Raw genomic sequence first — 27,880 nt, 5'->3', positions numbered from 1 at the left:
TTTCGCTGATACTATACTTGTGCATATAGCTTTCATTAGTCCGAGACTACGACAAATTGGAGAGACTGTTTCCATTCGCCACGTCTCACCGAGAGTATGGGCTCTGCTGCCCGAGAATTGCAAGGACTCTTAACATGGATATTGATATTTGGAACCGTCTTTCGCACTTACGGACAGGAAAGGTAATAAAACCTAAAACAGTTTCCTTTCTGCGTTTCAAATTAAAATATTTTGAGAAAAAAAATTGCAGTTTTCAAATTTCAAGAATGTTGTTTTTAAGTTTCTTTTAGTTGTTAAATAAATTCATTTTTAACTGAAACAGAATTGTTGAAAATAAAAAGAAAAAATAATACATTTTTGCTTGTCAGCTATAAAATTTTTTAATATGCTGTGAAATTTGCACCAAATATGCTGTATTTGAGTTGCGTCCAGTTGTTCAATTTAAACTTTTTGAGTTCCAAAAGATTAATCAAAAACCAGTGACTAAGACATTAATCGTTCATTTTCTTGTGACCTATAAGATTATTTAATTTGCTTTGTTGATGTTTCTAGTGCCATTTGTCCAGTTTTGTCCATTTGACTATTTAAATCTCGCCTATAACTTGTCTCAGCGTTACTGATAAACTTTTTATCTGGATAAACATATATGTACTGAAAACTGGCCATCGCTGGCTGACTGCAACTAAAAGATCATCCAACAATGTGATCAGCTGTTTGAATAGAACTCTTGCTGCATCGGCAGCGAGTTGAATTGAAAAGGTTTGCTGAGCAGGTAACGAAAGACAGTGGTTTACTCCGGCTTTTTCCACCCATGAGTCTGACCGCCCTCCTGTAAGGAAAATATTCCACAGGATTACGTTAGCACCAAATAAATACATACATAAATAAACAACTGAATCATTTTTATACGGTGTCCTTTATCCTTTTTTGAAAAATACAATATTACCGTCCCTTTTCAATTCTGCTTGACAAAGTTGATTTTAATTTCTTTATTAATTTGCCACAAGACTAAGCGTTTTCCTTTTTTCCTCCCAAACAGCCATTTTTGTGACAATACTGAGAGATCGACAAAAACCGTCTCCAGGACTGAGAAATGTTCGGAGTTCACGAATAATGCCATCAGCGGCTTTACCTTGAACCGGACAGCCTCCGGATACGGAGATCTGACAGACACGGAACTTCAAGCCAAAGTCACCTATTGGCTGAATCACCCGGAAACTAGCCCAGAATGTACCTTCAGCAAGTAAGTCCACTGTCTGTAACAGAATGTGCTTTCGAACTGAGCTTGATCCAGTCGGATGTATCTGTAATGCTATAGATGTTTTCTGCTTGGAAAGCAGTTTAAATTGTACCTTCATCGAGCAAGTTGAATTAAAGTCATTAATTAGATTAATTTATTTAATTAATTTTACTAACTGCGATTATTTATCTATGTGCTTTGTTATTTATTTATTAATTTAGCAGCCACCTAATTTACAAAAACATCTCCAATCCTTTCCGATCATTTCTATATTCAAGTTTCCTTACGTGGGAAGGCCTGGCGGTAACATGCAGATGACTGTGGCTTTCCCCCGGGCTCTGCCCGGTTTCCTCCCACCATAATGCTGGTCGCTGTCGTATAAGTGAAATATTCTTGAGTACAAGCAAATAAATAAAGAGATATTTCTGCTCAGTAATAAACGTGCATGGCATACTGATAATAACTTACCCAGCTAACTAGTATTGCATGGCATACTGATAATAACTTACCCAGCTAACTAGTATTGCATGGCATACTGATAATAACTTACCCAGCTAACTAGTATTGCATGGCATACTGATAATAACTTACCCAGCTAACTAGTATTGCATGGCATACTGATAATAACTTACCCAGCTAACTAGTATTGCATGGCATACTGATAATAACTTACCCAGTTAACTAGTATTGCATGGCATACTGATAATAACTTACCCAGTTAACTAGTATTGCATGGCATACTGACAATAACTTACCCAGCTAGCTCTTCTTTCACGGTTGTTTAGCAGCTACATTTATTATATAAGTTATTATATAAGAAAAGGTTAAGTCATTATAGCACAATTGTGGTGTATGTTGTAAAACAGAGACACATTTAAGCTCCTAAGCAGTGAAAATTTCTGCCAAATCACTCAGCACATACTAAACAGGCAAGTCACGTGACGTGTCAGCTATCATAAAAGCGTTTTCAATAACTGTATCAATTTTAATGTCAATCAGCAAATAAATTCACCAGTCATATTTCATCATTAGATAATCGGCTTTATTATTTGTACAATTAAATGTTTAAGTTAATTATCGAATTCATTCACAAATCATTGTCCTTCATCAGACAAGTGACGACCACTGAAGTAGTACGGGGATGTTGTCCAGGATGGAGAGGAGAGCAATGTGACAATGGTGAGTCTGTTATCTGTTGTTCTGTTAATTGATTTGTTTGTTTGTAAAGATCAGGCCTAGAAAGGCAGTGATTGATTTCAAAGGTACTGCTCTGTGCTTTCGAAATGAGTTTTATCGGGTGTGACGTTGAGGCTTTATTCCATCAGAAGTTCGTTTATTAATTGAATTATTTCAAATTTAATATTATTTATTTATTTATTTATTTATTTACATTGCAGCCATCTGCGATCCTCCGTGCGCTAATGGCGGCGTCTGTACATCCCCTAATACCTGCACGTGCACAGAAGGTTATGGTGGCTTCCGCTGTGAGGACAACATCGACGGTAAGTGTCGCAAAATCTCGAACATTCTCGCAATACGCAAGCATTGGTATTTTCATCACCACAAGGAACTACCCATCAGACCATCTTCATGACGATATTTTCACAGGACTCATGGTCTTGTAACTTTCTTCTGTGGTATGTAGAAGTAGAGAATATATCAGATTGCTTCCTTAGTTGAAAAATGCTAGTGTTGGTGTGTAATCCATACATTTTCTCATGATACGAGTGATATTTAACCGTTTCACATATTTGTTACAGATACCACTGAGACACTGCGCTATTGTTTCAATGGCAAAAACTGTTTCGGAAACAAACTGGAAGGATTTGAAGGACGTGTTGCGACGTACGAAGAGTGTTGTATTGACTCTGAAGGCGGCAGTTGGGGTGTTCCTGGACTGTCGTGTACTTCCTGCCCTAAACGTCAAGCCGAAACAAATCCATCAGGTGAGACTTTTCCCATACGAGTGACCATTCATGAGAAAGGTAATGAGCTCGAATCCAACGACTCTCGATTGTGTCACTCTCGTTGTTCTCACCTTATAAAGACGTTCTCTTAGATTGTTTTCTTTCGCCTGCTTGTATCCATTCTTGCACTTGCTATAGGGTTGCAGTTGGATCGATATACTATGAATGGAATTCTATGATTTAAGTTAAGTTTACTGCTCTCTTTCACTGGGGAACTTTTCAAACAATACCTGGCCATCACTCAGGTACAATTTCGATTTTTTCAGCCAACGAAACTAATATTGTGGTCCAAAATCAGGATCTTGGCTTCGCCACATGTCTGAACTTCGGTCCAAACTACTACCGCACCTTCGACGGTTTGGAGTACGTGTTTGGGGGACGTTGTTCATACTTACTGGCCCGCCAGGAAGGAATCTGGTCCGTGGAGATGGAAGTGAAAAACTGCGACAATTTCGACACATGTCGCAAGGTTTGTATATCATTGTCTCGTAGTTATCTCATTGTCTCGTAGTTACCTCATTGTCTCGTAGTTATCTTGAAGTATATGCACACTTAGATTACAGCGCAGTTTCGATGAAAATATAACCCATTTCATTTTTATTTTATTTCGATATTGTTTTATTTCATAAGAGCAGACGTTTTTTGACATATTAATACGCTAGTGCCAGATACAGATGTACTATTTAGCCGCTTGATTATAATTAGAGGTGAAATGAAATTCGGCTGAAATCGTTTTTTTGTTGTTTTTTTTTTTAGAAACTGAAAATGATGTTCAGCTCAAGCCTGCTAATCGAGGCGGAAGGTTTTGACGTCACCGTGAATGGCGAGATCGTAGACGTGACAACGGGTTACGCAGGGAATGGTAGGTTGATCATAACAAACTGTGTGTTTATACACGTGTGTACAGAGCGCAGCCGATGAACGAAGTCGCGAGTTTGGTTACAGTTAAAAGTCAAGCACTTTACTCCAGGCTCAAATAAATTAAACATTTTTCTTACAGTTTAAGATAACTCTGTCAAAAGCCTAAAATAATAGTTCAAAGGTAATCTTGTAACTGAAATCTGCAAAGCAGAATTTACAAAAGTTGACAATTTAACAACTGACTTTTCTAACATTGTAGAGTTTTGTCTTCGTTCTGCGCATTAGTCCAGGATTCCTGGCTAAACTCCATTACTTGCGGTTGCTTGTGTTCAGTTATGCTCATTCTTCTGTCCGGTCTAGGCGTCACCATTTCGCAGACCGGGGATTTTGTTTTCGTCTCGAGCTCACGTGGAATTCGGGTGAAGTTTGATGATAAATCATCTGTGTACTTGACCCTTGATGAGAATTTCAAGCAAATCCCTGTCCAGGGTCTTTGCGGAGATTACAACGGTGTAACTGATGGTACGTCAAACCTATATCACACCTACGTCACACTTACGTAACGATTACGTATAGCTGATGCTTTCCTCTGAGTACCTTAACATATGGATTAGAAATCAAGAAAGTTGTTATTTCTTGTTAATTTTTTATTATTTCTTGCTCTTTCAAATAATACTTGAAAAGAAAATAAATTTTATAGGGTAGCAAACAATTTGTTTGTTTTTCTGCATTTGTAGGGTTTAAATTTCATGTATCATACACGATGTGCTGTGCTTTTTCATTCACAGATGAGTTCACAACCCTGCAAGGAACAATCGTAACAAACGCCGGAGCTTTTGGCAATTCATATGCTGTTCTAGACCCTGAGAAGAAGGTAGGTTAGGGCAAAAAAGTCTTCAACAGACTTTGCTTTCACCATCTAAGATGTGGTGGTATAACAGACTTCCATGGATGTTCCCAAACGATTACGTGTCCAAACGAGAACATTACGGGTACCAATCATTGATTCTTTTGTATATTGTTTGCCATTCGCGTAAACAGTCAGTCACTTAAAGAATGAATTGCTTAATCTTACATCAGTAAGATATGCAGAACTAAATAACCTTCCGGCCTTAATTGATTCGTGCCTACAGTGTAACCCAGCCGGCAATGTTGACAACGAATGTCGGTCGTCAGCAATGGAGAATGAAGCTACCAGAGCCTGTAATGAACTGCGAGGGAAACTGTTCAGCGACTGTCATCCATTCGTAAGTGGAATCTTTACGTGCTACACAGATATCCTATAACTCCACTTAAAAAGGCTATTGGGATATATTTTGTTTTGGCATGGGGTGTTGTGTGGCAGTAACATCCATCTACATTTCCAGTCTGTCCATAAAATGTATATCGTTCTGTTTTTAGCAGTCTTAACTACTTGGAAACGAGATATATAACACATTTATTTTAAATTAGGCAACACGACAAGCGTTTCTTAGAAATACTAATGATACCTCAGTTCAATAGAGAGAACATAATTGCAACACTATTCTAAGTTTTCGCTTTGACATCGAAGTAGTTGTAAGCAAAGCCCAAAAATATACCAGTTTACAATGCAAAATTTCACAATAGTCTGAGTTACTGAAGTTTAATGACACTGAATGGATGTAACAAGCATTCGGCTGGAATCAATTTTAAGCACCAGAAGACTTTTAACGACGGGATATCAAGCTGAGGTTTATCGTCGTATAAAACATGGACGTTTGCGCTGTTTCAGATTAATGTTGAAAGCTGGTTCCACCGCTGTGTAAGCGACTACTGCGCTGCTTCCGATAAAGGCGAGCTGGCCAAGGACGAAGTTGTCTGTGAATATTTATCCGCCTACGCTAGAGCTTGTTCCAACCAAAACAAAGTCATCGAGTGGAGATCCGAAGCACTATGCCGTAAGTTACGATTGTCCGAAATATGCTTGTTTAGGAGTCCATAAGAAAAGATCTGCTTGTCATACGTGTGTAGAAAAAATATGTGTCCTGGCCAAGGTGATATCACTTCGCAGGTCTTGTAAGATACCATTGCCATGCCAGTGTACTAGCTAAGCTAATGTCACTTGGTAGGTCTGCAAGACGCCGCTGCCGTGTCAGTGGTTAAGGTTATGCAACTTCATAAATCTGTAAGGCTCTATAGCCTTACCACGGTAATAGATATCCACTTTTCATAAAGAAACCCATCTCTAAGCACGAACAAGTTAGTGGCACAGGGATGAAGATAATATGTGATATACTGGCGCTTTACCAAGACTGAGCGACAGCTGAATAGAGTAAATCGTTTTGACCAGCTCATTTGTTGTTTTTGTTGTCTCTTACAGCTAAACAGTGTCCCGCCAACATGGTCTACTCGGAATGTACGTCAATCTGTCCGCAAACCTGCTCTTCTCTGTACTCCATCATGCCCCAGCAATGTCTGACTCAGTGTGTGTCCGGGTGTCACTGCGCCCCGGGCACATTCCTGGATAACGGCGTTTGCATCCCGGCTGACGAGTGTCCGTGCTACTACCAGAGAAGACGCTACAACAACACCGAGGAGGTGGACATGGGCTGTGAGAGATGGTAGGCCTATAGATTTTGAACTCAAATCCTGAATCAATGTTTTCTGATATTAAAACTTACATCGCTTTGCCTGAAGACAAAATGAATGAATGAATATCTGTTATTTAATGCAATTTGGGCAATATTTCAACATTGTTCGACGCTATACGGTATTAGAAGGAGTCGAAAACGGTAAAACGGTACAGATAAAACCATATGATTGCTATGATTTTTTTTCCTATTCCCCTCAGCAAATGTAACAGAGGTCGCTGGGAATGTCAGGATGATCCGTGTTCAGCTTCCTGCTCTGTGATTGGTTATTCACATATCCAGACTTTTGATGGGGAGAAATACGAGTTCCAACCAGCAGCTTGTGAATACACACTCATTGAGGTAAGAGATACATTCCCAGTACACCTTTGGGTTTGATATCATTATTTTAATTGCAAGTAGACACAAACAAACTTGTTTTTCTTTGCCATTGGTAAAAATAAGATCCACAATTAAACTCATATTGTTATCATTTATTAAGACGATACAGTGCCAAAGCCTGTCCATTCCTGCAACACCTTATGGAGAGTTTTGTCGTCTATTGTTAAAAGAGCTGTATCCACTGGATTACATACCATTTAAAACGTAACAGAGAATTATATTGATTGATTTGCACTCTTTAAATACAGGTTGCGATAGAAGGAAACACATATCTGCATTAATTCAAAGTAGGGTGATTAAATGGATGCCATTTTCATCCAGATTTCATAATAAGAAGATCAGCAATCATGAAATATACAACAAAGCTGATTCAGCGAAATCAACAGGTCACAAGTGGACGTTCATCTCAGCATCTGCTCTGTGTGTGTGTGTGTGTGTGTGTGTGTGTGTGTGTGAATATGTGTATGTGTGAATGTGTGAATGTGTGTGTGTGCGTGTGTGGGGGGAGGGGACGGCTAGGAGATTGTATAATTATTTTATTTTTAAATATAAAGCTTATAAGCCATATGTAAAGTATACACTTTTCTTTCTCTGATTACAGCCCGACAGAGGCCAGGCTGAGGACGACCCTCGGGCCAGTCTTAACGTAAGGCTTCTGTACGAGCAGTGCAATGCTGCCCGCCAGTTCAGCTGTGTCACGGGCCTCATCGTCCAAACCCGTGGGGCCACCGTCCGCATCGAGAAGGACTTTAGCGTTACTATCAATGGACGGGAAATGTCCAGATCTCTGCCGTACTCCTCTAGGAACATCTACGTCAAACAAGTGACGTCACTGTTCAAGATGATCAGCGGGTTCGGGTTCCAAATCCTGTATGACGGAGATAGCCGAGTGTACATCAAGGTCGAGCCGTTCTTCAAGAACAAGGTATGAGATGAATAAGGCGGAAAATGGAAGCCGAACAGCCTGTATGGTTTCCAAAAACGCCCTGAATATTTTAAGGCAATAATATTTCGATTAAGCAACAACATTTACCATGCATATCTAGTGTTTGACACGGCGGTCTAGTTTTTTACAGAATCTTGATGTTGACACTGCCATTTAGTCCAACCTTGCTTAACTCAAGCTGAAACAAATTGGTTCTGCTTGATAAAAAAATTCAGAGCGTCATTTGTTATTACAAATTATTACTACATAAATTAATATGTAAATGTAAGGCTGAATTTCTTGCAAATTGCATATCACCTAATTTACATCTAAGGCATGTAGTAGAACATCGCTAACGTCTTGTTGAACATTTCCCTCCTCAGATCCGAGGTCTCTGTGGTAAGTTCAACTATCATAAAGACGATGACTTCACCGCTCCCTCCGGCATCATCGAGTACCAGTTCAAAGATTTTGCCATGCATTACATGGAGGCTTCGTGCACTGCGCAGGCGCCTAACGTGGAGGATCCCTGTATCTCTGAGTCGGTAAGGCTATTATCATTGCCATGTTAGTGGGTTTACATTTAAAGATGTCCTGACACCCTTACCTATCAAAATATTTAAGTTGCAATTGAAAATAAAAATATTGCCATTAGTTGACGTCAAATTGGCGCAGGGAAATGCAACCTGGCTACCCTTTCTCCGGTAAAACGTCATTGTCACCCAGTATTTGTTACTCCACACAAGCTTAGTTTCACATACATGAATATCGCCCCTGTTTTATTTTCATGGAAATGAGTTAACCGCCTTTTTGGTTTTCACAGTACCGAAACTTGGCAAAGACCGAATGTCGCTACATCAAAGAGTCGGAGATCTTCGAGCCGTGTTTCTCGGCCGTAGATGCAGAGGTGTTTATGAGGATGTGTGTCTATGACGTGTGCTCACGAGAAGACGCCCAGGACTTCACCCCAATGTGCACAGTGATGGCCGCCATGGCTAGGGAATGTGCCCTTCAGGGTATCATGGTGGACTGGAGAGGACACGAAGATCTGCGAGTGCAATGTCGTAAGTATATACACCACTGACACTGGCCTATATTAATCACAGCGGCCAATCAGGAGATTGACCTTCTGTGTTTCCTGACGCCATTGTTTAAAACTACAACAACAATGTCATCTAAGCCTATTCCTGCCACTAAAAGGAGAGGCATTCTTTCAGCAGTTAATCAAAAACTGAATCTTACTAAACAGATCTCCCTGATGGTATACACAAGGAGGTTAAAACGGCAGTAAACCACGCTGTATTTTTCTGCGACACTGCACTGATTGTGTGCTGCAAAAAGGTGTTTCGTGAGCAATACAAAAGTCTGAGTACACATACATCGGCAGAGAACACACTTTTGAAATCGTTTTGTTTAAGGTTGGAAGCAGTTTCTAGTTCATCACGTTATATTTACTTAATTCTTTTTCTATTTATTTATTTCCTTTGTGTCTATGTTTCGTGATAAATATACACGTGTAAATGACCATTGCTAAAATGACCCATCCCGTTTCAGCCACGAATTGCCCGGCTGCCGGCCAGCATTACACGGAATGTGCTCCATCCTGTCGTGGCAGCTGTCGTGACTTGGAGGTCGGAGACACGAGCTGCGAAGACGAGTGTATTGCTGGCTGTATGTGCAGTGACGGACAGTACATGGACGACTTCGGCCAGTGTGTGCCTCAGGAAGACTGTACCTGTTATGACAAATACAACCCGGCCCAGCAGATCTATAAGCCTAACGCCGTCATTAGGAGGAAGTGTACTGACTGGTGAGTGTGGACGTATGGTCTCAGAAAGGAAGTGTACTGACTGGTGAGTGTGGACGTGTGGTCTCAGAAAGGAAGTGTACTGACTGGTGAGTGTGGACGTATGGTCTCAGAAAGGAAGTGTACTGACTGGTGAGTGTGGACGTGTGGTCTCAGAAAGGAAGTGTACTGACTGGTGAGTGTGGACGTATGGTCTCAGAAAGGAAGTGTACTGACTGGTGAGTGTGGACGTGTGGTCTCAGAAAGGAAGTGTACTGACTGGTGAGTGTGGACGTATGGTCTCAGAAAGGAAGTGTACTGACTGGTGAGTGTGGACGTATGGTCTCAGAAAGGAAGTGTAATGATGGCTCAGTGTTTACAAAAACAAATTGAAAAGCTTGAATGTATTATATCATTTTGCTATGTATTTTTCCTCCAACATATTCATATGTATGCATATATCTTCAGCCAATGTACTAACGGCACCTGGGCGTGTGGTAAAGAGTCGTGTAAAGAGGAAGTCGTGTGCCCAAAGAACCAGGTATGGCTGGAGGATGTGTCGCCGTGTCAACCGACATGCGCAACCATGGACCACCCGCCCACGTGCACTGCTGACTCCACTTACGAGGGATGCGGTTGCCCTGAGAACATGACACTTTCTCCTGACGTAAGTGCGGATGACGTCATAATATATACTAGGCGGTAGCGAAGTGCTGTTCGTAGGAGTTAGCACTTTGGAAAGCTGAAAACCTCGAATCTTAAATGAAAAAGACACACGGCGAGTCTGCACGTATGAATCACGCTGGGTTTTAATTTTATTTTATGTAAATAGCGTACAGCTATTTAATGCTGTTTCTTTGCAGCATTATAGTTTCTTTATGTGAACGAAGGTTACAAATCCACACAGTGTTGTGGTAGATTTACATTCAACCATCTTGCACGCATAACGCGGAATTATTACACGGGATAAATTGGATTATTGTAATTCATTTGCTGGTTTCATGTACGTGTGAGTTTGTTCATGTACGTGTGAGTTTGTTCATGTACATGTGAGTTTGTTCATGTACGTGTGAGTTTGTTCATGTACGTATGAGTTTATTCATGTACGTGTGAGTTTGTTCATGTACGTGTGAGTTTGTTCATGTACGGTAACAGCTGATTTTCTTTCACCAGGGAAACTGCGTGACAGCAGAGCAGTGCCCGTGTCTGTACGGAGGGAAATGGTACAAACCTAATGAGCAAGTTAGGATCGGCTGCAAAGAGATGTAAGAGTAATTATCCTCAGTCCTCAGCTAAAATATGCCCAAAAGACTGAAACATGGGGAAAACACAAAATAACCGTTGCACGAGAACAATCTGTTACACCATCCCTTCTCGTGTGTCCTAAATCCGTTTTTGACATCTGCTTTTGTCACTATTTTAATATACCGGTTTCGTTTTGCATTTCATTGAATATACATAAGTAAGAAAGTTAAATAACCGATTCGTACTGCTCTAAACACTGAAAAATGCATTGCTTACAGGGTTTGTCGCAATCGCGTCTGGATTAAAGAGAAGGAATATGACTGTCCAGGTAAATATGGAAATCTAAATAGAATATGTAAATCACGTGAGTGGTAATTGTTGGCCTAACATTGTCTTTTTAATAAAGTGAACTAATTAAGATACAGTATTTTAGATGAAAAGACAATCAAATTATGCTCTTATATTATTGTTTAAATCTATTGTCACAAGTTTCAGCAGGGTTTCATACCTTTTATAGAAACCGCCTGGGACACTTTCGTCATTGTTTGACTGAAATACCCTGCATTGTCTGGCAGTGATACCATATGGTTAGCCATCATCAAACCATTGTCCTTATCTGTTACAGCGACTTGCTGGTCGTCTGGCGACCCTCATTACACCACCTTTGACGGCTTACATTACTCATTCATGGGTGCCTGTAGTTACATCCTTGCCCGGGACTCCAGTCCGGAGAACTATTTTGAGGTGACGGCGGAGAATGTGCCATGTGGCTCTACAGGGGTGACTTGCACCAAGTCCGTTTACGTCCGCATCAATGAGGCCACGATCCACTTGGTGAGGGGCAAGAACACCACGCTCAACAACATCACAGTAGCTGATAACGCTTACAATGTGAAGGGTCTAAAAATCGTCCAGGCTGGCTTCTTCACCAACATCATCACAGACAAAGGCGTCACTATTCAGTGGGATTCTGGTAAGAACTAGCTCAAGCACCTTGCAGTTCTGTAATTTTGCTTCTCATACGACATACTATATAAGTAATACATGGAAAACGAAACATGCCATTTCATTTCTTGGACATCATTCCTTTCATTGTTACTTTGTGCTATACAGGTACTCGAGTGTTTGTTCACTTGTCTAAGGATTGGGGAAACAAGGTTGAGGGAATGTGTGGAAACTATGACGGTAACTCCGAGAATGATTTCAAAACCAAGGACGGTGCTATCGAGAAAAGACCAAGCGTCTTTGGCGAAAGCTGGAAAGTGGCAACATCCTGCTCAAATGTTGCTCAAGACGCGCCAACAGATGACGTCGAGGCTTGTGCTGTAAGTTCATTGTCATATTACTTGAATCTTTACCTTGGTATGGTGAGAACAGACAGATATAAATTTTGGAATGTTTCCGCGGTTATTCAATATGAACACCTGTCCAGTTTTCCCCAGGCTTTCAAATTACTTTCCATTTTCTTCAGGGAGATCTTAAGCACAGGGAGACCTGGGCCATGGAATCCTGTAACATCATTAAGGCAGGAAGTGTTTTCAACGAATGTCGTAAGAGAATGCCCCAATCCGTTGTCAACACTTTCTTTGATGACTGTAAATTCGACGCTTGCAGGTAAGTGTCTGATCAAGTGTTACTCAAGCTTTATAACTTGATTTTTTTGGATAAAAGGACGTCTTTTAATTATCTCTCTTCCTTTATGAGAAATTCGACTTGAATAAAGCATAACGCTCTGTACTCTTCAACTGTGATCTAAACTCTACGCATTTATCTCGTCCAGGTGTGACTCCGGTGGAGACTGTGAGTGTCTATGTACAGCCATCGCTAACTTCGCCGAGGAGTGTAACAGTAAAGGTGTCCCCGTCAAGTGGAGGCACCAGAGACTCTGTCGTATGTATCTATGACGTCACTATAACGTGTCACACATACACACCCGCACACCACAAAGATCTGTTTGCAAACCCAGTTTCGACCAACATACATGCATATTACGCCATGGTTCGTTGGATAGTTAGCTTATTTAGCGGACATTCCTACAAATTCTAGACTATTCCTGTAGAGACTTTGCTTCATCTAAAAGTCTGATTATTTTGAGTCAGTGTAAGTGTATGAGCAGCATTTTGACAAGAAACCTTTGACTGCTGATTCCCTATTACATGTAAATTACCATCCAGTCACTTACGCTGAGCTCTGTTCTCCTGCAGCTATCCAGTGTGAGAATGACTTCGTGTATAAACCCTGCGGCTCCCCGTGTGTGCAGACCTGCCAGAACGTGGGGGACGAGCCCGAGGCATACTGTGACGCAACACACTGTGTGGAGGGTTGCTTCTGCCCCGAGGGGTATGTCCAGGATGGCGACCACTGTATCCCTGCCGAGCAGTGTCCATGTATTCACGGAGGAGTGGAGTACCCAGCGGGAACATCCTTACTAGAGAACTGTATGAACTGGTAGGTATGCCTCCGGCTATGACTCTTGTCTCAAAAGTCAGAATCTTCTTCCCTCCTCGGCACATACGTTTGTACAAATGCTTATGGTCGAAGTCTACAAATGGCTTTACATGGGCACGAGTAAAGCGTAACAATACCCTTACACAATCATGAATAAAAGGTAGCAATACCTTTATACAATCATTAATAAAGAATACCAATGCTTTTACACAAAGCTATGCCTTCATACATGCACAAAAAGCATGTTTGAAGGGCACCATGCCTTTACATGCTTTTACTCTGTGTGAATGAAGGAGTGTCATCAGGACCGCCATTCTGATCTTCACAAAATCACGAATTCTCTCTCAGTATTAAAGATTGTCCAAATCTCTAAGCCAATTCATGTTCAACACTACAGAACAGCCCCGGACATACAAACCTAGGGCTATACTTGTTCTCATTCGTCATAAAATTGTTTTTTCCAGTACATGTACTGCCGGGAAGTTCGTCTGCGAGGGTGGCAAGTGTACTCAATCTTGCTCCCCTGACGACTTCACGTGCGATAACGGAGACTGCGTGGATAAGCGATATGTCTGTGACGGCCATATTGACTGCCATGATGGATCCGACGAAAACGACAACTGCAGTAAGTAACAGATGGCTTCCTGTAACACTTTATCCATGTGAAACCTCCAGATGCTATATAAAGACACTTTAATCACTTTTACTCATGAATGCCCAATTCAAAAACAAGTGAGTGTTACAAATTAATTTCTTGGAAAATACATTTTGTCTGAACTCCTTGTGCGCATGCGCAAGGCAGAAGTGATGATTGATCAAGCTCAAGAACGGCCACTTTACCAAGTGTTTGTTTTCCCTTGTCCACAGCCTACACTTGCAGTACTAACGAGTTTAAGTGTGCTTCCGATGGACACTGTATTGATGTGAACTACAGATGTGATGGTGCCATGGACTGTATTGACAACAGCGACGAGCTCGACTGCCGTAAGTTTCTCATTATCTTACCATGCACTCCACACTCGTCCTTTTAATTTTCTCAAACGTGGATGCGACGCCAACTCGCTATGTAATACGGAAAAGCCTTCCACAACGCTCTTCCAACATTTTCAGTAGACAAACATTTTATTTCTTCATAAATAGATTGTTTGCTTACCGTACATTCATCATTTCTTCACTTAGTTGGCGGAGGTAGTGTCCATGCACAGAGGAAGCCTCAGCAGCTTGGGTAAAGCACAGCACTTAGCGAGTTCCGGATGAAAGTCCTAGTCGACCCAGTTAGAGCCGGAGTTGGGTTATTATATCAGCCAATAAAACTTCCTCATGTTTTGTTTTAGCGCCCCCCACCTGCGGCAAAAATGAATTCACCTGTGACAACTCAAAGGTGCATTCCATCCTCCTTCTACTGTGACGGTGAAGAGGATTGCGGAATGGGAGACAACTCTGACGAAGCCAAGTGCAACGGTAAGATTCACCAGACATACCTCATTAAACGTATTTACATGAAGATGGTTGTGTCTATTGAAATAATATTCCATAAAAAAGATGTAGGATAATCCTACAGTTGTAGAAATTAATTTCAATTAATTTAATTTAATTTAAACCAAAAAAAAATTTAAACAGGCCTGTGACTGGTTGAAAACTGTATAAATACATATTTTAACCAACAGAAACTGAAAAGTGTCCAGTTGTACGTCACTTCCGGTGTCAAACCGGAACTTGCTTGCCAACAACTCTTCAGTGTGACGGCCATGATGATTGCGGTGACGGAAGTGACGAAATTGGCTGCGGTATGTTTTTAGTTTAAGCACTCTCATTGCTTTTTGTACAATTTTTATGTAGTCATTTTGAATTTTCTCAAGGCATTGAGCAACACGTTTTTATGTGGCTTTTTATTTAAAAACAATTCTATCTCTCAACTACACAGTGAGTTAACGTCTAGGTTTTCCTTTATGTCTCCGAACCCTGTAGTAAATATTCCATCTTGTATGCTGTAGCCACCAGTAGCTCTTGTTCTCTTGCCCAGAATGCACCTGTCCACCCGACACCTTCACTTGTGAAAACTGTGAGTGTATCCCCGCCAACCAGGAGTGCGATGGTTTCGACAACTGCGGTGATGGATCAGACGAAACTTGCCGTAAGTTCATTGGGAATGTCTCAATGTCATGTTCATCTATCCCATTCTCCAACTATGTCAGCACCGTAGATGGTCATTATTTGTATTTTTGTTTCATATCGGCAGTATTTATTGGTAAAAAGCCAAAGAGAAAGCATCTAAACAATTATCTTCAGCATCATCTTCAGCATCTTCATCGTTATTATTGTTTATTTCTTGCAGCCTGCAACGAGTACGAGTTTAGCTGTGACAACGGTATGTGTATCAACGCTACCCAGCGGTGCGATGGCGTCGAGAACTGTACTGATGCCTCTGAGAACGGATGTCTGACAACAACCACTGTTAGCCCAGCCTCAACTACAGGTAATAGATTAGATTTTTCATAAAACGTTCCTTGTCAATCATCTCATCAAACCAGGACACCGACCGCAGTCTCGGTCCTTTGCCACCATCACTCAGCCTTCAACATATGTTTGCGATGAACAGATAACCTTATATGCTTTATTAAAGTTATGACCGCCAATGTGATGATTGTTGGAAACAGTTCTAGTTTGTTATTGTTGTTGAGGCTTAGCTGTGATATTACTTATGCCTGGGAGTTAGTTAATTAATCTCGTCCTCAAAATGGCTTAGTTTGTCCATCCACTTCATTCCTTTCGACGCTCAGGTTACGGTGAAAGTAGAAAGCCTGGAGTCAGTCTTAATTGGTATTTAGTCCAAGACGTAAATTTGGATTCAATATCAGTAAAGAAATTCTTCTATTTTTTTCTTAATTTTCAAACATTCTACCTGTGCATGTCTATGACTGGTACATTGCATAGTTTTGTAAGTTGTGACTATCTAACGTTTGGTATTTGCAGCTTTGGTTTGTGACAAGAAGTTGATAAACTTGAACAACACCAACATCGCTACTCTGACCGCATCCAGCCTCCAAAGTCACGTGGGCAGCGTTTGGCTGGGCACAGACGAACTGTGGATCTCCTCTCTTGAGGACAATATGCCAACCTTATTGGTCAAGATTGCATCACGTGGCCCAGCCACCATCACTAAAGTCTCTTTCGTGGTCACATTCAGCGCTGAGGTCCAAATCTTGTATGAAGATGAAGAAAACGTTGTTGTTAACATGAAGGTATATATAATTGTTTTCTATTCTTTCTTCCTAAACGGTTTCCTTCAATTGTTATGGATAGCTAAGCTTGAAAAACGTTACCATGAAAGAAGAAATGTGTTGATGTTGTGGATTTCCTTGACTTAATCATAATTCTTCTGAAAACATCGTACAAATCTGGATGTCGCTCGAGAATTGTCTTTCGGATCATGACTCCTTGGGCATCAGCATTCATTTTCCGAACTGGTTAATCTTCCTCGATTCCCCTTTGCTCTGTACTAACCCATTTGCTCTTTACTCACCCATTTGCTCTGCACTCATCCATTTGTTTTGTGCTCACCCATTTGCTCTGTACTCACCCATTTCTTTCTGTTTTTCTAACAGACGTACTTTCCAACCACGGCCAGCAATTTAGCTGTGATAGAGAGCCCTGCTGGTATAGACGCGTCCTTCATTAGACTGCGATTGGTGCCAAAGACCATCGGCATTGAACCAGTTCAGATTGGTAACTTGGAAATTGAGGCTTGTTACGAAGAAATGGGTAAGTTTTGCTAATATTCCATTTTTACATTTTTTTCAGTCTTCAAGTTGAATACGACTCATGGCTAGTAAAGTACTTTATGAACATCACTATTCGCTTAATTGTCAATTTGAAAAGAAATGATCATACCTTCAACGACTGAAGTCAAATACGAATGACATAATTGTAAACGACTGTATTTATCTTTCTTTCTTTCACATTACCTTTATATCTTTCAGTTCCCACAACGACATCATTGCCATCGAGTAAGTATATTCATATACTATTGCTATCAATCGATTGAAAGGCAAATTTACCATGTTTATCAGTGAACACTTGTGAACGATACCGGATGAAGGAAATATTTCCGTGTTTATTTCGTAAAGATTAAAAATTAGACCTATTTTTCGTGCCAAAATATTCCACTTATATAAGGTTGACCTGGCTGGTTAGAGATAAAAGGTTGTCTGCTACGTCAAAGGCCCCCTTGTCATCATAGCCTTACAACTCAAAAGAAGACCCTCTGACACGTTCACTGGGCATTGATTGAACTTCGTCAACGGGATACCTACTAAGGTTTGTAATAATCATAGCGCTCATCAGCCTATAACGATCTTCCTATTCTATTTCAGCCACAACAGGATGTACTGTGAACGAGTTTGAGTGTAACAATGGGAAGTGTGTTTGGGCCAGAGGTGACAACAGCACCATCTGCAATGGAATCAACGATTGTGGCGACGCCAGTGACGAAGACCATTGTGGTACGTTTTACCGTTGACAGATTTTTCCCCCGTATGACTGAAATTTTCTTGCTTTGTTTTGATGCTCTAATCTTCAACTGGGATTCCTAACAAATATTATGGCAAAACATTACTTTGGTGTCTTCGGCATGGCGTTGTAGTGAAGCAGCATTCTAGATATGCTTACATTGGCACTGTCAAAATGTAACCTAAAAGGTGTTGAAGACAATCCCGAACCAGAAGGACACGGGTGCAAGAAAGAAAATTATGATTATCTTCTCAAAATTTGATATACCATCTTAGTACCGCTCACAATATAAGTGTTTTTAAGGGAAAAATTTTCATGTGTCAACCTTTTTACAATATTTATTTAAACACTATATCGAAGTTCTTTGTTTCACTCCTCCAGGTACCTCGACAACCAACGCTCCTACCACACCGGGATGTAAAGTGGGCGAGTTTTCATGCATAAACAATGGTGTATGCGTGAACAAGACACAGCTGTGTGACGGGGTCGAGGACTGTGCGGATAAATCGGACGAAATCGGATGTACCACGACAATTACATTCTCTAGCAGTGCTTCAGGTACGTGTTCTTGGGACTAACCTGGGGGGAGATGGGGAGACTCCGCAAAGGTAGTTTTTAACTTCCAAAGCTTCACAGTTATTTTTGGATAAAGCAAGCAAAAGCTGTAAACACCTTATCGGTGGTGCCTTATGGTAGAGCTATGACAACTTAAAACTCCTGCAACAGACAAATAATCATTATATACTATTTTTTTAAATTTTGTACAGTAACACCTAGTATGATGCCACCACCAGGCACACCAAGCGTTGTACTACCACCAGCAGGCACACCAAGTGTAGTACCACCACCAGGCACACCAAGTGTTGTACTACCACCAGCAGGCACACCAAGTGTAGTACCACCACCAGCCACACCAAGTGTAGTACCACCACCAGGCACACCAAGCGTTGTACTACCACCAGCAGGCACACCAAGTGAAGTACCTCCACCAGGCACACCAAGTGTTGTACTACCACCAGCAGGCACACCAAGTGTAGTACCACCACCAGGCACACCAAGTGTAGTACCACCACCAGGCACACCAAGCGTTGTACTACCACCACCAGGCACACCAAGTGTAGTACCATCATCAGGCACACCAAGCGTTGTACTACCACCACCAGGCACACCAAGCGTTGTACTACCACCACCAGGCACACCAAGCGTGGTACCACCACCAGGCACACCAAGCGTTGTACTACCACCACCAGGCACACCAAGCGTTGTACTACCACCACCAGGCACACCAAGCGTTGTACTACCACCACCAGGCACACCAAGCGTTGTACTACCACCACCAGGCACACCAAGTGTAGTACCACCACCAGGCACACCAAGTGTTGTACTACCACCACCAGGCACACCAAGTGTAGTACCACCACCAGGCACACCAAGCGTTGTACTACCACCACCAGGCACACCAAGTGTAGTACCACCACCAGGCACACCAAGTGTAGTACCACCACCAGGCACACCAAGCGTTGTACTACCACCACCAGGCACACCAAGTGTAGTACCACCACCAGGCACACCAAGCGTTGTACTACCACCACCAGGCACACCAAGTGTAGTACCACCACCAGGCACACCAAGTGTAGTACCACCACCAGGCACACCAAGCGTTGTACCACCACCAGGCACCACACCAACCCATGTTTGCGCAGATACTGAAGGTATGGCATCGGAAAAGATATCTACAGCTGACATTATGGTGTCTAGCAATTCCGAAAACTCTGAGAACCTGAGACCGGGTGGAGAGCCTTGGGTGTCTGGAGAAGAAGACACAGCACCGTTTGTAGTCATATCACTGGGTGAGGATCCTGTCCCCCTCACTAGCATGATAATCCCTGAAGATAGTGCCGGTAACATCGATCTCTTCTTTGTCATCTTGATGACGGTTGATGGCGGTCTTACTCCATACATGCCTCAGAGCCGACCATCAGGGGTGAGTGACTCTGTCTTTATTTAGTTAAGCCTATTTTATTTAGTATAAGGACACCCTATGTTAATCTGCAATGACATAACTGTGATTATGCGCTTAATACATTGTGACAACAAACATATCAAGCATATGGACTCCTGAAACTATAGCAAAAAATCTGACTTTTTTCATATGAATGTATGTCAGTGTGGGGTGTCGACCGTATCTGTTGACTTTCATATTCTGTTCAAGTGAGCCAGCAGGAAAGCATATGTTGGCTCCAAATAACATTCAGTCCCAAGCAAACAAAATTAAAAAAAAACAACCATGGTCTCGGAAATGTTTATCTTATAATGTTTTCTTTAGCTGTATAATTTCTTGTTACAAGTTACTAATGTTTATAGATATAAATGAATGAATGAATTAATGAATGATTATGACTTAACGCCACATCGGCAATTTTGCAGGCATGTCGTGACGAATTTTTAGATATGATACGCACATTGGTTTCTTTAGGAAGGAAGAGGAAGATCAATACCCACCTAAACATTCTATACATATATATCTTCTTCCCTCTGACAGACGTATACGCCCGGGGAGGAGATCAGCTTTCCTGATGACACTTTGGTCGAAAAAGTCAAGATTGTGTTTGCCAAGAAAGACATGTCGTCTCCAGTACAAGCTGAACTGTCCGTGAAAGCATGTTTCCCTAAAATCCCAGGTAAGCTTTCTCATTTTGGATCCATACTTCTCATGCACCACTGTACACAAAAAGGCTCGATCTATGTGGGAATTAGCGTCTCTAAAAGCATATCAGAATCGCAAAAGATTTATATACATAAAAGTAATTCTCTTTCTGATTTTTTCATTAATGTTTTGTAAAGGAACACCAAGCGTTGTACCACCACCAGGCACACCAAGCGTGGTACCACCAGGCACACCAAGCGTTGTACCACCACCAGGCACACCAAGCGTGGTACCACCAACAGGCACACCAAGCGTGGTACCACCACCAGCCACACCAAGTGTTGTACCACCACCAAGCACACCAAGCGTGGTACCACCACCAGGCACACCAAGTGTTGTACCACCACCAAGCACACCAAGCGTAGTACCACCACCAGGCACTCCAAGTGTAGTACCACCACCAGGCACACCAAGCATTGTACCACCACCAGGCACACCAATCGTGGTACCACCACCAGGTACACCAAGTGTTGTACCACCACCAGGCACACCAAGCGTTGTACCACCACCAGGCACACCAAGTGTTGTACCACCACCAGGCACACCAAGCGTGGTACCACCTCCAGGCACACCAAGCGTTGTACCACCACCAGGCACACCAAGTGTTGTGACACCACCAGGTACACCAAGCTTTGTACCACCACCAGGCCACACCAAGCCTTGTACCATCACCAGGCACACCAAGCGTAGTACCACCACCAGGCACACCAAGCGTTGTACCACCACCAGGCACACCTAGCGTTGTATCACCACCAGGCACACCGAGTGTAGTACCACCACCAGGCACACCAAGTGTTGTACCACCACCAAGCACGCCAAGTGTTGTACCACCACCAGACACACCAAGCGTTGTACCACCACCAGGTACACCAAGTATTCTGCCTCCCTTTATATTTACCACACCTTCGCCACCAGGGACACCAAGCTTTGTAGCGCCACCAGGCACGCCTAGCGTTGTACCACCACCAGGCACACCAAGTGTTGTACCACCACCTGGTACACCTGGCTATCCACCTGGCACACCAAGTGTTCTTCCGCCGGGTACACCTAATGTGGTCCCCTCATTTACCCCTGCTAGTATCATTCCACCTGCTGGTCTACTTACACCCAGCAGTGTGATAGCACCAGCAGGAACCCCTAGTGTCGTCCCACCGCCAGTTACTGGCAGTCTGATCCCGTCCCAGCCCACACCCAGCCGAGCCCCGCCTCCAGCCACTACAGGCATGCCGAGTGTAGCTCCACCTATGGGCACCCCAAGTATGATCTCCCCACCAGGCACACCTTCTGTAGTGGAACCCCCGGCAACCCCTACCGTAGTACCAACTCCAGGTAATTTTTCTTTGTATCATTTTCATGAGAATGAAGTTAGAATTTTACATCTGTAACTATAAGATTTTTACTGCCAGGAGTCATTTTCGTGAAGTACACTGGATGTTAAGTAGCCCAAAGTGTTCTTCATATGTCTGATATCATTGTAGCTTAGGGCTCACTTAGCCCAATGCTTTCCATGAAACCTGCCCATTATGTGATGGAAGTCCATGAAGAAGCTTTTAGTTAGGCGTTTATTCCTTTTGATTCTATACTAGTATGTTCCTTCGGAAATCAAAGTAACGTGTGCATAAAGATATCTTCACTTATCATGCAGCAACCAGTTGTGTACGGAATGATAAATTCAGATGCAATGATGATACCATTTATTCATTTGAAGCTGAGTTTTATGCAACACAACCCAGGAAATATTTTGCCGTTTTATTGATTCTTTTGACATACTTGTAATTTTTCAACATATATTAGTGACTTTGTCGTGTTTTAATGACCACTCGTGTCCGACACACGTTGATTTACATTATGACAATCTGAATTTCAACGATATTTGTCGTATTCCAAGCAATTTCACATGTTGATGACTTTTTCTTAAAATCTGTAAGTGGAGAAATCGATTGGCACTCTTACCCAACTCGATTTCATCCAAACCGGTTATCCGTGTCGTCTTATAATTCCGGAGCTCCTTCCGACGATTTGATCCTGTATGTGGAAGCTGAAAATTCTCAAAACTGGAGGGACAATACAATATAATACTAGTTTAAATTCCTAATCTTACGACAAATATCAAACTTGATAGGTTTTCACAAAGTTTTCTTCAGATGAAATGTTACGGTGGAAGGGAGATAATTTATTTTCTTCATTTATATACTGGCTTAGTTTAGCCTCTGAAGCTTAAATTATTTCTTATGAACGACAACCACCAGGATATATGGAAATTAGCGTCATGATAATCCTTGTAATTCATATGATATAGACAAAAGTAGTCAAATTTAACATCTAAGTTTATCTCGAGTTTCACGTTGGATCATTAGCTCTGGATATGGCATTGGACAGGAAAAGTTTCAAAATACAGAATTGCTGGAGCCGTAAGGAACAGGGCAGGCATGTTTCCTCATAATCTAGATGAATTTCATGTTCTATATGAGGAAAACGGAGGATAGTGTTGAAAGTCATTGAAATAGCTTATGTATTTGAGCTCTAGTTTTAAATCCCAAAGTTAAGTGAGATTGTTTTAAGCTCATGCCGGTCTAATTCTGGTATTTATTCAGCTTCAACGCCCGAAGGCTTTACCCCCAGTATAGCGCCTCCACCCACAACGTCCAGTTTAATAATGCCACCTACGACATCAAGTTTATTGCCATCCACTGGAACGATATCTATTATCCCTCCTGCAGGCACACCGAGTGTTACCCCGACCACAGCGCCACCTGTCTGCAAGGAAGAAGGCATGGACAATCCGGCTACAATCACGGACAGCATGATTGAGACATCTAGCAGTCCGGAGATGGCCGGAAATCTGCGCCCTGGCGGCGATACATGGCGGTCCGCTCCTAACGACCCCATTCCGTCGGTCGTGATCACCTTAGACTCAGAGTCAGATATACCCCTCGGCTCAGTTACCGTCCTAGAAGACACTGCGGAAAACATTGACCTGTTCAGTATCCGCTTGATCTCTAAAGAAGGTTCTGTACTGCCGTACCTGCCGAACAACAGACCAAGTGGCGTAAGAATCTGAACAATGAAGTATTTATCTTTTTCCTCCTCTTCAAAACTGTTCAAGTCTGGTAAACTAACGCAGCTAAAAGGCCTGATTGTACGGTAGTTCATGGATTCAGTATACATCTTCCAACAGTTTCTCGCCTAACTACTGTCTATGCCCCCTCCTCCCCCCCCCCCCCCTCCCTCTCCTCTACTAATAAAGACGTGGATGCGCCATGCTCACTCCATATACAAAGACTACAACATGGAGTGTAAAACAAGAACACCAAAGACATTGAGATAGGTGGCAAATGGTCAGGCGCATTACCCATGCAGTCCAGCCAGACAGGCCACTGTGTGGTTGATTTAAACTACCGATCAATATAACACTGCTTGCCAGAATTTCTGTTACATGTGCTACCTTTTTTTTTAATGGGATGGGTAGAGTAATGTGGACAAGACTGATAAATGCCTTGTATAGTTATGATATGTTTTTACTGAATCTCTTCCAACAGACTTTTAATCCTGGCGAGAGTGTGAAATTCCCACAAGATACAACGGCATATAAGATTGAGATAATCTTCATTCCAAGTGACAGACTACAAGTAGTGACAGCTGAATTGTCACTTAAGGCCTGTTTTCATCCCAAAGGTGAGATAGTACATTCAAACCATGTTCTCTGTATTCTCTAGCTGGAAAAATTAGATAAGTACAAAATATGTAATATAACTTAAGTACTTAAGTATCTTTCGCATGTTTCAGTCGAGATGGGCGAAAGTAATTCTGATAAAAATATTTGAATTTCTCCAGGGACACCAAGCGTTGTACCACCACCAGGCACACCAAGCGTTGTACCACCACCAGGCACACCAAGTGTTGTACCACCACCAGGCACACCAAGCGTTGTACCACCACCAGGCACACCAAGCGTTGTACCGCCACCAGGCACGCCAAGCATGGTACCACCACCAGGCACTCCAAGTGTTGTACCACCATCAGGCACACCAAGTGTTGTACCACCGCCAGGTACACCAAGTGTTGTACCACCACCAAGCACACCAAGTGTAGTACCACCACCAGGCACACCAAGCGTTGTATCACCACCAGGTACGACAAAAGCACCCATTTGCTTAGAACTGGAAGGCATGGGCAATCCGGCCTTCTTGCCAGATGGTAGCATCACCACCAATGACGCAAACCCAGACTCATCGTCTCTTCGACCTTCTTCCGAACAGCCATGGATCAGTTCTGAAGAGACACCAGTGATCAATCTGAAACTGTCCGAAGACGAAGACATCCAGCTCGGATCCTTTAAAATCAGACCGACGTCAGAAGAGTCCAACGTCAAAACCTACACTCTGGAAATCAAAACCAAGGACAACGATGAATTCACAAAGTTTACCTTGCCAGATAATCCAGATGGGGTGAGTCCTTTTACTCAACATTCAGATTCTAATAACCAGCATGGCTTACGTCTTCCCTTCTGGACGTCTTCAAATCTTCACGATTCAGGGGAAATTGCTCGCGTAAAACAAGTTGGTCCAAACTATGTGTACCTTTATGTTCTATTCTGTTTTATGATGTGTTTTGCACAGTTTTGGACCGGCTTGAGTCCGCAATCTTGCCCATTTCTGCTTCGGGCGAAGAAATACCTGACCGTTGACTCAGTAAATATAGGCACACGTGAAATAAGGGCTTGTCTTTCTTACACATAAAATGCAAATTTACATATTATTTTATTACAAGTGGACATGCCCTCTCTGATGCGCCTTTTATCCTTCACGCATTAAAATGATCTCCTGTGTAAAAGAAACAAATCAACGAGATCATGTGCATTTTGTTCCACTGCAGGTGTTTAGTGGAGATGATGTCGTAACCTTCCCCGCGGGAACATTAGCTCAAGAGATCACGATAAGGGTTACGGATAGAGTTAACCCCTCAACGCCAGTGGCTATGAAGGTGGAGTTGCGCGCATGTTTCACTCCAGGTAAGCTCGGCGTGTCAGTCATGGAAACCAAACACTAACTACTTATACTTTTCATTGTTATTATTTCATTGCAGTTGCATAGAACTCAAGGCGATTTTTTGTACGGTATGACAACGTTCAGATTTAAATACAAAGTATACGCCCCACGGTGAAAACAGGCATATAGCTTCACAGGTTGTTTCCTTGCGCCATATTATAACGTTGCTTATATCAACAGTTCGGTCAGATCGCAAGGATAGTAACTGTGGAGCAGACAATTCCAACAACCGCATGTTTTTTTAGTTTAGCTTCCTAAGGTTACCAAGCTAAAGACACCTGAGATGCCCCCCGAGACGGCCATATTAATATGTCACCTTTCGGTCACTGGCCCACTAGGGTGCGGGTTCAAACCCGGCCTTGGAAAGGGAACTTGTAGATTGCCCCGCTCTCACTGTGCGTCCAGCCTTGCTGGGCAATAGAAGATTGACATCACTCGTGTGGCTGTTTGCACAACCCGGCGTTCACTGAATTCCACTTGTCTCCCACCAATATGGTGGGCATATCTGTACCCCCTTCCCAAAACTTACCGCCATCGTAATAGTGAAGAAGTCTATGGTGCGGCGTTATAACACCATACAGTAAATAAATAAATAAAATACAACACCAAGACTCCCGAGTCTGCAAGCGTTGATTGCTTGTCTCACATTTACACTGCGGATGTCATGACTTTATATCCACAGTATTAAAACCCACGTGCAAGATATCTTCGCACACGCACATTAAGCCGTGTATCCAATGTTCCAAACCAGGAAAATGTATTGCAAGAATGCTTGCCTCTATCCATTGTTTTCATCTAACTTCTGCAGTTACTACTACTCCAAGTGTTGTACCACCACCAGGCACACCAAGCGTTGTACCGCCACCAGGCACACCAAGCGTTGTACCGCCACCAGGCACTCCAAGCGTTGTACCACCACCAGACACACCAAGCGTTGTACCACCTCCAGGCACACCAAGCGTTGTACCGCCACCAGGCACTCCAAGCGTTGTACCACCACCTGGCACACCAAGTGTTGTACCCCCACCAGGCACCCCAAGCGTCGTACCACCACCAGGCACACCAAGCGTTGTACCACCACCAGGCACACCAAGCGTCGTACCACCTCCAGGCACACCAAGTGTTGTACCACCACCAGGCACACCAGGTAGGTCAAGCATTTATTCTCCACCAGGCACACCAGGTAGGTCAAGCATTTATTCTCCACCAGGCACACCAAGCGTTGTGCCACCAACAGTCACAACAGTCGTTGTACCAAAACCAGACAACAAGCATTCTTCCACCACCAAACACAACCAAGCTTTGTACCAGCACCAGTCACACCCAGCTTTGTACCACCACCAGCCACACCAAGAGTTGTACCGCCACTAGTCACACAATGTGTGAGTACCATCAGGTACTCCAAGCTTTGTGCCACCACCACCATTCACTCCAGCTTTACGTCACCTCCATTAGTTACGCCAAGCCTTGTGCCACCACCACGAAGCACACCAATTCTTTCAACACCAAAAGCTTGGCGTACCACCAGGCACCAATCCTTGTAGCACTTCAACCAGGCACTCTTAGATTCGTGCCACCATCGTCACCAGGCATTCCAAGTTTTGCGCCACCTCCATTCGGTAGGCCAAGCTTTGTGCAACCACTTTTAGTGCTAACTGGTAGATGTAAAACAAAACATCTATTTCCTGAAAACATTTCTCTTTTTTGGCATATATGCCAAATACCAAAGATCAGCACATTTTGTCTTTACAGTCCTGCCGTGGGTTATTTCCCATCTGGTGGTATTAATTTGCATTCGCTACAATGATTTCCCGTGTGCGTCACACAGTGATTGTCGCTTTGAACTCTACACTGGTTATTATGTCTTTGTAGTGTCGACCTCTACCATAACAGTGGTTGTCACCCCGACTGGATACACGCCAACCACCTGTCTGCCCGGCTCGTTTGTCTGCACTGACGGTGAATGCGTTGACGCTTCTGCTCGTTGTGATGGTCAACCGCAATGTGGCGACACTTCTGACGAAATCGGCTGTGGTAAGAAGCTGGAAAAGTGTACAATGAAAACATTTTTGGAGTAGTCAGTAAATACGAAGATTTAATATTCCAAAATATTATTACGATAATCTTAACGTGTTGAATGTCCCAATACTC

At 42.7% G+C, this 27,880-nt stretch overlaps 1 protein-coding gene across 1 annotated transcript; it reads left to right on the top strand.

Moving 5' to 3' along the window:
- LOC135477726 (SCO-spondin-like) lies at positions 1-27,807 on the top strand. The gene is given in 48 exon segments (XM_064757921.1): positions 1-182; positions 1,040-1,243; positions 2,352-2,419; positions 2,638-2,742; positions 3,001-3,186; positions 3,474-3,676; positions 3,964-4,069; positions 4,429-4,590; positions 4,857-4,942; positions 5,202-5,315; positions 5,822-5,987; positions 6,410-6,650; positions 6,881-7,022; positions 7,663-7,986; positions 8,370-8,531; positions 8,810-9,050; positions 9,541-9,796; positions 10,241-10,439; positions 10,946-11,037; positions 11,296-11,345; positions 11,643-11,990; positions 12,131-12,342; positions 12,489-12,631; positions 12,798-12,907; positions 13,222-13,465; positions 13,930-14,090; positions 14,333-14,449; positions 14,800-14,846; positions 14,848-14,926; positions 15,133-15,252; positions 15,489-15,599; positions 15,801-15,941; positions 16,439-16,707; positions 17,071-17,227; positions 17,446-17,472; positions 17,839-17,967; positions 18,356-18,532; positions 18,742-18,948; positions 19,678-19,958; positions 20,517-20,655; positions 20,819-21,301; positions 21,597-22,010; positions 23,276-23,730; positions 24,221-24,356; positions 24,516-25,129; positions 25,557-25,692; positions 26,538-26,876; positions 27,602-27,807. Coding segments are annotated over 48 exon segments (9,195 nt in total). The 5' UTR covers positions 1-96.
- Positions 27,808-27,880: the final 73 nt, after the last annotated feature.

This window comes from Liolophura sinensis, chromosome 11, assembly GCF_032854445.1.
Source record: "Liolophura sinensis isolate JHLJ2023 chromosome 11, CUHK_Ljap_v2, whole genome shotgun sequence".
NCBI lineage: Eukaryota > Metazoa > Mollusca > Polyplacophora > Chitonida > Chitonidae > Liolophura > Liolophura sinensis.
This window is presented reverse-complemented; position numbering and strand designations above follow the sequence as displayed.